This window comes from Xenopus laevis, chromosome 7S, assembly GCF_017654675.1.
Source record: "Xenopus laevis strain J_2021 chromosome 7S, Xenopus_laevis_v10.1, whole genome shotgun sequence".
Lineage (NCBI taxonomy): Eukaryota > Metazoa > Chordata > Amphibia > Anura > Pipidae > Xenopus > Xenopus laevis.
In genome coordinates, this window is record NC_054384.1 from 70,597,256 (window position 1) to 70,611,056 (window position 13,801).

The 13,801-nt window shown below is 39.5% G+C and overlaps 1 protein-coding gene across 4 annotated transcripts in view; it reads right to left on the minus strand.

Annotated features, from left to right (window-relative positions):
- The window catches only part of kmt2a.S (lysine methyltransferase 2A S homeolog), a 103,018-nt gene that overhangs the window by 68,490 nt on the left and 20,727 nt on the right, over positions 1 to 13,801 (minus strand). For all 4 annotated transcript variants that reach the window (XM_041571362.1, XM_041571363.1, XM_041571361.1 and 1 more), the window contains exons 2-10: positions 12,960 to 13,029; positions 7,424 to 10,029; positions 4,991 to 5,168; positions 4,557 to 4,791; positions 4,407 to 4,471; positions 3,930 to 4,319; positions 2,736 to 2,809; positions 623 to 748; positions 386 to 499 (exon numbers count right to left, since the gene is read on the minus strand). In XM_041571362.1, the coding sequence (XP_041427296.1) occupies positions 386 to 499; positions 623 to 748; positions 2,736 to 2,809; positions 3,930 to 4,319; positions 4,407 to 4,471; positions 4,557 to 4,791; positions 4,991 to 5,168; positions 7,424 to 10,029; positions 12,960 to 13,029 (3,858 nt within the window). The remainder of the gene's footprint in view (positions 1 to 385; positions 500 to 622; positions 749 to 2,735; positions 2,810 to 3,929; positions 4,320 to 4,406; positions 4,472 to 4,556; positions 4,792 to 4,990; positions 5,169 to 7,423; positions 10,030 to 12,959; positions 13,030 to 13,801) is intronic.

Sequence of the window (13,801 nt, forward strand, 5' to 3'; positions counted from 1 at the left end):
CGTTATCCAGAAAGCTCTGAATTATGGAAAGGCAGTCTCCTGTAGACTCCATTATAATCAAATAACCCCGATTTTTAAAACTTAAATTGATTTTCTTTTTCTCTGTAATAATAAAACAGTGCCATGTACTTGATCCAAACAAAGATATAATTATTCCTTATTGGAAGTAGAACCAGCCTATTGGGTTTATTTCATGTTTACATGATTTTCTAGTAGTTATGAAGAGCCATGTTACAGAAAGATCCCTAATCAAGACAACCCCAGGTGCCGAGCATTCTGGATAACAGGTCCTATGTATGACCTGTATGTATGTATACAGTATGAATGGAAAGACTGGTATAAAAGGGATCCTCCTACAGAATTTTTGGTATCCAGGGTAACTAACCTCAACATGCCCACTGCTGGCACAGAGAAAGCAGACTACGCGTGGCGTGACAGGTGCAGTTGTTAGCAGGTTGATGCCTCCCATGTCCCATATGTTCTCTACTTCACAATCATGCTGTATAGAGGGAAAAATCACAATTGTATTTTTTTTAACTTACGATTGTGGAATAAATCCACACAGAACAGACAATTATATATCAAAAATGTTACTGCTTCTTTTTTTTCTTCTTGAACATACCTTAAAATCTACACGAATTCTGTGTACCCCATCAGAAGGCAGCTTTTGTTTGGCGGTTCCACCATTACATGAAGTATTCAGGAGGTTAAAATTTACTTCAGGCTTGCTGGGAGGTTGGGGCTTGTCCTATAAAGACAAATGGAACATCTTATTTACAGAATTAAAGATAGACACATTGGGGCAGATTTAGCAAAATGTGAAATTAGACGCTTGCATATTTAAAGCAAAAGAGACTAATTCAAATTAATGGTAAATAATGTTCGTACCCTTAACGCGGTTCATCCACTCCTGGGGACTTCATCAGAGGTGAAATTAGAGCTTACCACAGAGAAACTCACCCACTTTCTATTCATTCCTATGGGATTTTTAGAAACATATTAATGAATGAAAGTTAGAGTTTACCATTTGATAAATACGCTTCTAAAAATCCCATAGGAATGAATAGAAAGTGGGTTAATTTTCACACTTTGCTAAGTCTGCCCCACTGTATACCCCACAGAAGTGAAACCTGATTTAAACTCAACTCAAAGGAACAGTAACACCAAAAAAATGACAGCGTATTAAGTAATTAGCATATAATATACTGTTAACATGCACTGGTAAAAGCTGTGTTTACTTCAGAAAGACTACTATAGTTTATATAAAGAAGCCGATGTGAAGCCATGGCGGCAGCCAATCAAGGTGAAAAGGCACAGGTTACACAGCAGATAACCCCTGTTCAATACAATTATGTGTTATCCGTTATGTAGCCTGTGCCTTTTATCCTTTTCCAGCTTGAATGGCTGCCCCCATGACTACAGAGCAGCTTCTTTATATAATCTACCTTGTATTCTGTGCTTGAATGGTTGCCCCCTTGGCTACAGAGCAGCGTGTTTATATAAACCATAGTTGTAGCTAAGCCAAGAAGACTCATGGGGGGAATTCACAAACGTTGTGATATTGAAAGTCAAAATAAAAGTGAAGATAGAGTTGTCAGATTTTCCGCCATATTCACAAACCTCTATCTCCACTTCTATGAATATGTTTTGTAAACAGAACAGTTTCCAGATTTTGTCTTTCGCACATTTTAAATGACATTTCACAGACTTTTTTTTCTGAATTTGTAAGCCTTCCTAAGCCTGTCAGTCTGTCATTAGGTGAATCTCAGCGTACATTCGCCTCATACTAATGATTTTTGCTGATGAGAAGAAATTCCCTGCCTCTTTAAAAGGCCAATATTGCAGAACATACTCTTTATCACATGAGAATTCCCATTATTTAGCTCACTTAGGAACAAGTGCAGTAGCCCACGATCCCAGTTTATTTCCAGTGTGTATGTTCTGCAAGATGGATGCTGGAAACAGAAGTGACACAGCTAAATGTGGGGCATCTCTGTAGTTCTGGCCATGATGGGGGGGCTGTGTACTGGTACAAACTAAAATTTGCCAGGGTGCCTTAACTTTCCCCTATAATACATATTCAAAATGCTAACATAATATATATACAATTTTCTTGATAATATACCTATTGTTATACAGAAAACAGGGCTTGTAGCCTGTCAATAGGCTGCTGCCTCATGAATATGATAATTAGTCACCCATACGGCACCTAAAAGTGGGATGAATGAAGATTTGAGGAATCAATGCAAAGTGGAGTACAGGTGGTAGAGTTACACTGAGCTTCACGAAAATTTTGTTTAAAATTTTGTTTTTCTTCTACGTTTTTGTCGTTTTAACAAAATATTCACAAAAGTGTCTGTTAACTGTTCTTTCTTTCACCAAAAAATTAAAAGTGGAAGTTGAGTCAGCATTTTGGCAGATTTCTGTTTGTAATATGGAGATTGTATTTACATTAGTTTTAACACCACTTTTAAAAGAAAAACACGCTTCTTCCACTTTTGTGAATTCCCCTTATGGTGAGCGATATACATTTTGGCTTGCTGTTCACTTGAATGCTTAACACATTTTATTGGGATTGGGATTTTCATTGGGAGTCAGCCGTCCTTCTAGCAAACTAAAAGGTACAAAATATCCAATACAAACTCAATCCTAGTGGCAACAATGAGATGTAAACAAAGAAATCTTTGCAGTACAAAAACATATCCTCTTTTCCATGGCTGTACATTTATCCTCACCTTCTCCTTTCCTTTAGATTTCAGCAGAGCCCCAAGCCTCATTGCCAACTTTTTCTGTTTATTCTGTTCAGTTGCTAAAAGTAACAAATGATAATGTCAGTTTAGGAAAGAATGCATAAACATGGAAATAATTACAATTCCATCACAAAAGCTAATAAAAATTAGCATATGCTTATTCTTAGTGCCCCCATGAAGCAAGTGGAGTTCTACAATATTAAAAACTTTTATTCAGATCACTAGATTGTTGTTATTTTCCCTGCTTACAAAAATAAATTAATTTCCTCGTAATAATGTCTGTATCCATGAATTTTCTGTCAACTTTCTGATGCTTCATCAGATTTCTGATATGCTAGTATAGAGCTAGCAACACATCAATTGCTTGAAACAAAGGCGAAAGCTGGCATTATAAAGGGTTTGACAGTTTAAAATGTGTATTGCATTTCTGTACTCCTGTTTAAGAAATTCACTTGGCATTATATGAGGGTAGTTGTATAAAGAAGGAGCATTTTAACAGCACATGATCAGGAAGACCAATAATATTAAAGACTAAAGACTGAAATTCTATAATTTTTACACCATATTAACATATAATAACATTTATGTATGAGATATATATATATATATATATATATATATATATATATATATATATATATATATATATATATATATATATATATATATATATATATATATATATATATATATTCTTCTTTATAAATATGACCCAAAGCAGATACCTCTAAATTGCAGATAAAGGGCAATGTTAGGCCAAGAGAGCCAGTCACCTTGCCCCCCACCCACAAAAGAGCACAAGCATGCATGCTGACCATGATGCAGCGTGGGGGACAAGGGTCCAGACTAGGGGTTGGCAACCGAAGAGGTACCTACCCATAATTCCTGCCCGGTTAAGGGTATTTTCAATGAATGTGGAACAAACCAAGAACTATTTTTGTGTACACACAACATTCCTTGTCTGATTTTTTTCTGTTAATATCACGCTGCTTAGCAGAGGTATACTCATAAGTTTTCAGTGTAATCAATTGCAATGCATAAAAAAGGGGAAAATGGTAAACTTTACAGAAGAAAAAAAGTGTAGTTTACACTGCATGGTGTTTTCATAGACTATCATAGGCTTTTATAACCATCCTCGCTTTGTAATACTATCTCAGTTAAGAAGGCCTTCTTACTTACAGGTGTTTTCTGGGAGCACTGGAGGCTGCTTTTTCCTAGATTCAGGAGGAGCTGGTTTAGGAGCATCTTTCTTTGCAGGTGGTGGGGTGGTTGCTGGTGCCAATAAAGGGGTAGTGGAAGGCAGTGAAGGAGGCTGCTTGGTGGTTTTACGGGAATTCTGGGATTGTTTGGTTTCGCTTGTGGACACAGCAGGTATCTGCACTTCTGATTTATCCTCAGTCTGTTTCCTGGGAGGCTCATTTTTTTTTTGATGCAGAGATGGGGTTGAAGGTTCTTCTTGTACAGGGGGAGAGCTGGTACCAAAGACTGAGACGAGTTCTGTAGGGCTCTTAACAGGTGGCAACTCTTTCTTTTCAGTCACCTTGCATTTTCTTTCTTTCTTCTTTGCAGCTGAGTGAGAGAGAAATATGCAATTCCAAATACTACGAAAAGACAAGTAATTGAATTCTGGTCTGGAGGAAATATGATTCATCTTACCTTTAGCTTGCTTCTGAAGATAAGCCTTAGATGGCATCCACTGCAAGTTCTGGCATTTCCTCACCCTGCAGGAAAAAAGTATTGAAATAAAAATGTCAATCATCTTAGCATTTTAAACCTGTAAAATAGGTAATATTAAAAGCAACTCACTTGCAACACTGTTTTTTTATGTTGCGTCCACCAAATTTAGGTTTATCAAGACAGTTAGTACATATGCCGCAGTCATCAGGAACCTGGCAGCCTGGACACTGTCCACAGCGCCGAGATCTGCGTCCCTTTTTCACAGGAGGCTCCTGCTGTGCCTTGTTGCGTGTAATTTGTTTGATGGGTTTGAGTGGTGGAGCTGGCTGATCAGCATCTTCTGACCCAGCAATGGAGGACTTGTCTGTAAGATAAAAAAGTATAAACAGGGACTTAAATGTAAACACCCATATAAAAAAAATCAACAGTGCAACAGCTATGATAATAGCATGCAGTATATGCTTACAAGAAATCTACTGGATGCTACAAACTCATTTCTTGTAAGACCAACAGCAATGAACTGTAAAATTGCTACTCGTTGTGCTTCTAAACTATAAACTGACCATCATTTCCCATGGAAGACAGGACCTTCTCTCTCTCCTCCCAAGGTAAGGCACTCAATGTGGGCATGTCATCTGGAAAAACTGCCCTTTTGCGTCCCAAGGCCACAGCAGCTCGTCTGCAAACATGTTTTATCCTGGGACCGCGAACAGATGCCTCAGAAGAGTCACTTTCTTGACCCTTAAGTAAAAAGCACATTTTAAAAGTATGTAAATAGGCCTTGAATATTTATCATTATCATCATTTATTTATATAGCACCAACAAGTTACGCAGTGCTTAACATTGGTTTAAAACGAATAGGGAACAAATGGTGAATAAAAAACAAGGGTTTACAGAGTACAATAGGATTAGAGGGGCCTACTCACAAGAGTTTACAAACTAAAGGGTTAGGGTACTACGGAGACACAAGGATTTCAGAAGCAAATTGGTTTATGATACAGCTATGACTCATTAATTAAGGTACATTGAATAAGCTACCCTAAACAGGTGGGTCTTTAGGGAGCGTTTGAAAGTCTGAAAAGAAAAAGAAAGTCTGACAGCCTGAGGCAGAGAGTTCAAAAGCAGAAGTCAAAGAAATGTTTTGTAGACGACAATATGCTGAAGCGATGAGAAGAGAAGAGAAAAGGTCAGAAGCAGAGCGAAGGTTGCGTAAAGGTATTGTGTATAGTGTATGTTGAGATCAGAAATGAAAGATAGCGAGGGGCTTCAGTGTTAATGGCCTTGAATGTAAGTGTTAGTAGTTTGAATTTGATTCTGAAGGAGATTGGGAGCCAATGAAGGGATATGCTTAAGGGAGTAGCTGATGTTGAGTGGAGAGATAGATGAACGAGTCTAGCAGCAACTTTAATAGAACGATCAGAAAAATAATATGTAAACCATAAGAGATCAGGGTCATGGAAGCGAGCAGAGTATAGAATGTGTAGGAGGAGTAGGTGTTCAACTTTGTCAAAGGCTGCAAAGAGATCTAAAAGGATGAGTATCAAAGTGTCCTTTAGACTTTGCCAGGAGAAGATCATCGGTTACTTTGGTGAGTGCAGGGTCTGTTGAGTGCAGGGGGTCAAGACAGGAGTTGTGAGAAAGATGCTGGGCAAGGCTTTGTAAACAAGCCTTTCCAGCAATTTGGATGTGAATGGAAGTTGGGACCTGGAAGTTTGCTAACTTCATCTAGTGTTGTGGGGGTGGAGGCGTGCAAAGTGGATGTGAGTATACTGCAAGATAGTTGTCAGATGGTATGCTCACTATAAGAGACTGATTTTTTTCTTTAAAGAAATAAGCAAGATCTTGCTTGGACACTTACATTAATGGGTGGTGTGTACAGAGGGGGCATAGTAGTGAGTTAATTGTGCCGAAGAGTCGCTGAGGTTTAGTGGATAGAGAGAGGAGAGTAAGGAGAAGTACTTTAGCTATTGATAGAGCTCGATTGTAGCAGAATAGCATGAACTTGAAGTGGATGAAGTCAGGGTCAGTTTGTGACTTTCTCCACTGTCGTTCAGCTGATCTACTACATCTTCTGAGGTATCTTGTTAAACTAGTGTGCCAGAGTTGGGGTTTAGCTTGTCGACTGTGAGGTATTCGACAGCTGGTCGAGCTACCATATTCGGACAGGAAAAGTTGTTAATATGAGAGAGTGGCTGTGCCACTACTGTTTTGTAATTGTTGTGGATCAAATGTGTTGGTTTCTGTACATGTATACATCCTCCAGGAAATGAATGCAATTTTTACTGTACATCCTATTACAAATATCCTATTTATGACAAAATAAGCTCTTTTGTTTTACCCCATGGGATGCAGATGATTTGTGGTTGTGTTACAAACCTTGTGCACTACAGACTAAACCCCTGAAAAGCGCACCTACCTTAACCTGTAAGACCCCCAGTCTCATGGGCAGGTAACTGCAATACCTATAAAACAAATTGAATCTTGGCCTCCGTGCACTGATACATAAACATATGGACCTCATGAACATTCACTACTTTCAATGAGGCAACATATTTAATACATTTTATATTTAGTGTTTTCAGTCCCGGATTTTAATACCAGGCTTATAATGGGAGCTTATAATTGTAGCCTAAGCAGGACTGTAGGGAGAGGGCCGCATCAATGTAGTAGCGCTATCCTCGCCTTACGGGGTTTTATAACATGCCCAATAAGTGTTTAGTCCATTTTCAGACAAATATCTGGTTCAGCAGGCTGTCAGGAGTGCCCCACACAAACGCCAATAAGCAGACACTTATTCTGAAGGGGAAAAAAAACTGCAGGTTACATCAGCCAATGTAGAGTCAGCTTTAGGAAAGACAGATCTGAACAGGTCACCCAGACGTACCAGAATTTTGAGCGAGAAGGTTTGGATAAAAGATATTTAAGATATAAACATGGAAAAAGCACAAGCTAATATAAGAAAATACAAACAGTCAGAGATTATAGAGTTACAAACCTGAGCCTTGGGCTGGTCTGTTTGTTTCAGGAACTTGCTTTTCTCAATCTTATACAGCTGGGCTTTTGCCTTTTTAAGAAGAGTAGCCACGTGTTTGTCAGAGACAGAAAACTTGTCTGCTTGAGCCAGCATAGAGCTAATAGATGTAGAGGGAGTTTTTAGAGCACTCACAGTTTGGGCTGGGGGATGTGCTGGAGTCTCTGCTGTTGGAGATTTGGCACAGGTATCTAGCTGGGGTTTTTCACTTACTGCCCGGCTTTTTTTGGATATCTTGTTTTTAGCAGGCATTTGATCTGTATGGACTGCGGCTGGGGAAAGATTTATTTTGGATTCCACTGTGGCAGGCTTCTTTCTCCCCGACGTTTTAATCTGGGTGGTAGTCATGATTCCCTCTTCATCATTTCTCTCTCTGCTTATTTTACACACACAGTCCGAGTTCTTTTTTCGTTTATCCCTCCTAGAATCACGGGAATTTTCTTTCTCACGGTCTTTCTCCCTGTTTTTCTCAACGTCCCTTTCTTTGGAAGCTTCCACTGATCCCCTGTTTTTACTTTTCCCTCTCTCCATCTGTACGCTTGAAGGGAACCAAGGGAAGAGAGCGGGAGAGCTGCTGGGTGAAGAAGAGAAATGTTCTACAGGAGTGCTGGTTGGTTTTCGCGGTTTCTGCATTTTCTCTGCAATATCTACAGATGCTGGAGTCACCGAAGAGGAAGAGAAAGGGAAACTAGGGTTTAAGGCACTGGTGGCAAGGGGACTCACTGAAATATCTGTAAGTGAAGTGGAGGAAGGTGACGTAAGCACAGACAAACTGCTTACTCTCCTGCTTCGTGTTCTCATTGAGTGAGATGGTGATTTAGGCTCAGAGCTGCGGATGGGATTAAAGACCCTCTTTTTACTTCTCCGAGACATGCCCATCATGGAAGGTGTCCCACTGGAGCGACCAGCAGAAGGTGGAAGGACGACTGATTCAAATATGCGAGAATGTGCTTCACTAGGCGTGAACCTGGGTGCACGAAGAAGTGGGCTTCTTTTGTGCACATCAAACCTAGCACCTGAAGAATGGATATGTGAAAAAAGCCTTCCTGGGCCCACAACAGAATGTGAAGGGAATCCTGATGCAGTAGCTAATCCTACATCCTCTGGAGTCAGAGGAGGTGGTCTGAAATTGTCAAAGATTGGTTTCCTTATGAGACCTTCTTTGGCGTATTTAGCAGAAGAAACGTACTGAGACTCTAGTCTGGAATGTTTTAGGGAAGTCCAGCGGAAAGTTGGTTCCCGTAGTATAGACCTTCGTTTCTCATGCATACGTGAGGCAGAGATAAAAGGTGTAGCCATAGGAATAGCAGGCATTAACCAAGGTGTGTGATCAGGGAGGCTGACAGAAGGCTGTAGAGGTGTGGGAGGATTTAGTAGTGGGGGTGGAGGACAAAGAGAGGACTTCTGCTGAAAAGATGGACGTAAAATTATCTTCTTAGAGGGCCTGGAACTAAAATTCTTATTGCAGACGGGAAACCTTCGGGTCCTTACACCATTGCTTTCTAAAGGTTGTTGTTGGGTTGGGACTGATATGGTCTCAGCAACTCGTCCTTGTGGCTCAGACACAACTGGTGTCTCCTCTGAGACTTGAGACTCTGTTGAGGTGTCTATACTAGGACTGCTAGAGCGAGAGTCATCTGAGGTGGCCTGCGAAGACTGCTGAGATGCAGCACTTGACTTCTCACTAGATCCACATGAGGCTGTGCTAAATTGACTACCATTGGGGGCTGATTCTAAACGAGCAATCTTTATAGGAGGTTCATAGTCCTCATCCTCAATGAACCTTCTTGGCGTCTTGATGATACGGGATGAGACTGTGCTAACTACAGGCATAATGAACTGACGTATGTTCTTTAACTGTGTCCCACCTTTGCGGCCTTGAAGTTTTGCTGCTTCCAACTCCATTTTTTTCTGAGCCCCCTTTTTGGCCTTCTGCAAAAGTTGCTTGGCAATGGCAGTGTCTGTCCTCTTGGAGGAAGGAATTATCCTCACAGGCTTCATTCTACGTGGGCTCTGCCTTACTGACACTCTGGTATCTTCTTTGGAAGGCTGTGGCGACCCATCCTTATTACCCCGTTGATTTCTCTCTGTAGGAACCTGCTTTACAAATGATCCATGCAGGTCTGTCTTGAACCTTTCTGAAGATGGTGGTCTTCCACGCCTCCGGACAATGGAGACCCCTCCTTTTCTACCCAACTTTAATTTATTGCTCTTGAACTTTGACTTCAAAGGAGATAGTTTGCCTGCTCTGAGCTTCTTTATTTTGACAACATGCTGGAATGTGGCAGATGGTTTTCTCCTTTTTGATTTTTCTTCACAGGGGGCTTTGATAGATTCAGTGCCATCCCTTTTCTCCTGTGGCATTTTGAACTTAACATTCCCATGTGCTGGAGGTCTTCCCCGTTTTTTCTCTTCTGTTTTGGTCTCAGCCCTTTTTGCTTTATCTGAAGGTCTGGTATCCTGTTTATTTGGGGTTGCTATGTTGTTTTCTGCAAGATTGGATGATGCATCAGAACTCCGGGACAGACTGTTGCGGGGTCTACCACGAGGTTTTTTTTGTGCGGTCTGATCTGAAAAAAATTAAAACGAAAATTACCAAATTTTACGAATTATACAAATTAACTAAACAAATTTTAACTATTTTAAAGATGAAGAGAATTTATACAATAAATCATGCCACATAATAGTCAATTAACAAAGAAGCATTTCAATGGAAAAGCTTTTATCCAAAAATAAGCAAAAGGACTGTGTATTCCTAAAAGTGTTTCACCACTCATCTGAGAAGCTTCTTTAGTTCAAATAAGCCAAGAAATAAGCCATCATTTAACCCTTGGAGGAAAGAACACTCAATCACAATAGCTCCATTGAACTATTGGGGTAGGTGTTGAAACTCTTAGGGTTGGACTCCAGGGGCGATTTCCACGTGATCCGACGCGTTGCGCAAAAACGCAGGCATCACGCAACAGAAATAAGGTAAGTAATAGCATTGTCTGATGGTGTCGCAGCGTTGATCCCATGCGACACGACTGTCGGATGCAGACGCAGCGCGGAAATCGCCTGTGGAGTCCATAGAGGTGTCCAGTGTTAAGCAGTGATAATGGTACCATGATTCTCATTGAGGTAGGTATAAATTCTTCAGTGAACATGACTATCGTGAACTGTCAGGGGAAAGGATGTCAAGGTAGCATTTTGATGAGAGTGTTGCAGGCTCCCTGCTGTGTTTAGGCATGGTTGGTCCCAGTTTAGCATAAATGGCCTGCTTCACACCTCATTCAAACCATCAGTCAATATGCACATTGTTGTTCTCATTTTAGTCCAGCTACTTTAGACTCATTTCTGCTAGACACAGTGTATCATGACCTGGATGTATGAAAGTCTTCATAGATCTTTAAAGGGGTTGTTCACCTTCCAAATACTTTTTTCAATTCAGTTGTTTTTAGATTGTTCCCCAGAAATAAAGACTTTTTCCAATAACTTTCCATTATTTATTTTTTACGGTTTTTCCAAAAAGTTTAAAGTTGAATGTCCCTGTCTCTAGTATTTCAGTCTGGCAGGTCAGTAATTCAGGCGCAGACTCTGAACTGTTACAATTTTGAAACATTTAGTTAGATACATTTCTCAGCAGCATCTCTGGAGTATTAGCAACTATTGTATCAATTCTAACAGCTGCCTGTAATGAAACCCAGAGATTCTGCTCAGCAGGGACAAAAATAAGAAATGTATCAACTAAATGTATCCATTTAGAACGGTTTACAGGATCGGCGACCCCCCCCCCCCCCCCCCCCAAGAGCTGCTTAAGAAGGTGAAAAAAAGACACTTGACACTTCAATATTAGAAAAACGGTCACATATAGAACAGAAAGTCATTGGAAAAAGTCATTATTTCTGGTGATCTATCTGAAAACTAAGAGTTGTTTGAAGGTGAACCACCCCTTTAACACTCCATTACCAGCCGGGCATGAAAAAACTTGGCCATTGGGAGGTTAATGGGGTGGTTCACCATAAAAGTTAACTTTTAGTATGTTATAGAATGGCAGATTTTAAGCAACTTTTCAACTGGTCTTCATTATGTTTTTTATTATTATATGCAGTCTTCTGACCGTTTCCAGCTTTCAAATGGGAGTCACTGACCCAGTCTAAAAAACAAATGCTCTGTAAGGCTACAACAGTATGGTTATTGCTACTTTGTATTACTCGTCTTTCTATTCAGACTCTCTACTGTTTATATTCCAGTCTCTTATACAAATCAGTTCATAGATACTAGGGTAATTTGACCCTAGCAACCAGATGGCTGAAATTGGAAACTGGAGAGCTGCTGAATAAAAAGCTAAATAACTCAAAATAACACAAATAATAAAAACCAAATGCAAATTGTCTCAGAATATCACTCTCTACATCAGGGGTCCACAATCGTTTTTACCCATGAGCCACATTAAACGTAAAAAGAGTTAAGGCGTAACACAAGAATGAAAAAAGTCCATGGGGTGCCAAATAAGGTATGTGATTGGCTATTTAGTAATCTCTACGTGGACTGGCAGACTACAGGAGGCTCTGTTTGGCAGTACACCTGGTTTTTATGCAACCAAAACTTACCTCCAAGTCTGGAATTCAAAAATAAGCACCTGCTTTGAGGTCAATGGGAGCAACATCCAAGGGGTTGGTGAGCAACATTTTTCTCTACATCATACTAAAAGTTAATTTAGAGGTGAACAACCCCTTAGGTAATAAAAGCAGAAAATAAGACATAACCAATATTACTTCTATCTAGTCTATCAAGTCACCAATGATATGTTTTGCTTCCCCAACTGGATTTACAGAAATTTTGAGTTCATTAAAATTAACTGCAATTCTTTAAATAGGACGTCTCAAATAAGCATTTGCTATTGTATGAAACATTTCTAAAATAAATTTAAATTAAAGTTTTGTGCTAGTTTTATTAAAGCTTTTTCTTACAGTCATATTAGCATCAGCAAGCGTTTCAGCATTTCATTTTGCAAACACAGATGGAAGCCAATCACAATCTTGTGGGTATACTGTCCAACTACTTAATTCCTGAGCTACCAGGGATCTTGTGAACTCTCCTTTGTAAGGACAAAGTTATTGGATACAGATTGAAATGCTTACTGCTTATTTTTAACACAGACAACAACCTAAGGATCTATGAGGTGCTCTGACAAAGGTGTGATTTTTCAAGGTAACCGTTGTGCCCACATATATATATCTATATATATAAAAATAATTACAATTTTATTATAGTATTTTAAGTTAGTTATTAGATCACTAGAAAAAAAAAACTTGTGCATCCTTTAAACTAGATACAGGTAATAACTATGTTCTTAAAAGCTATATAAAGTCAAACCACCTTTCCTTTTCATTTGCAAACCATGTGCAGAGCATAATATCTATAACTACTGTCATTTAAGTTACTTACATTCACCTATAATATTTTCAGCAGCAGATTTACCTATAATCGCAAATCAATCCCAGCCCTTTTCAGTTACCTTTGGGTGATGTTGCAGGGCTGCAACCTTTAACTTCCTCATCTGAACCAAAGCCTAGGAACTGTTCCTCCTGTAAGGAAAGACAACTGAATTAGCTATGCAAAATGTAGTGACAGCATAATAATTACAATTAATTTTAAGTACAATTAAGTAAAGGCACAGAAAATAATTCTAAATTCTAGCAAGTTATGGCCTCCTCCAAATGAAAGCTTATACTGCATATATGATATGATATAATCTGGGACTTGTCTGCGCTTTCTATGGGTGGGTGGTACAGATTATATGGAGAGAAGAGGGACTTTGTGTCCATCCTCTTTAGACTCTATCTGAGGAATCATGTACAGTAGTGAAAAGGTCAGTACACCAGATGGCATATTACATGGCAAACATTTTTCACTATTTGATATTTGAACTTCGTTTCAACAGTATGAATAAATGTGAGAACAAATTTCATGTACTGTTTAAATTAAAAATCTTTTTACTTCTTTGTTGTGTGAAGAAAACTTGCACAATACTTCGGATTCAGATTTGCTTCAGACAGGCACTTTGACTTTGCCTATCCTGAACCGAATCCCAAAGCGAATTCTAGGTTTGGAGCATCCCCTATTTTTCAGCCTAGACCACCTCCAAAAGCCATCCCCTCTCAAACCTTGCCACAAGGAAATCACCAAATGCTATACCTGGTAAAAAGAAACACAGAATAGCCCAGCAGTGCTGGCAGTCATCTCTTGCAGTTTCAGGTCCTCCTCTCTAAGAGGAGCAAAGTCAGTTGAAGTATATTTGGACTTGGTTTCAACTGTGCATGCTTGGTGTCGGCAAAAGAAAAAGACGTGGAGCAGAGC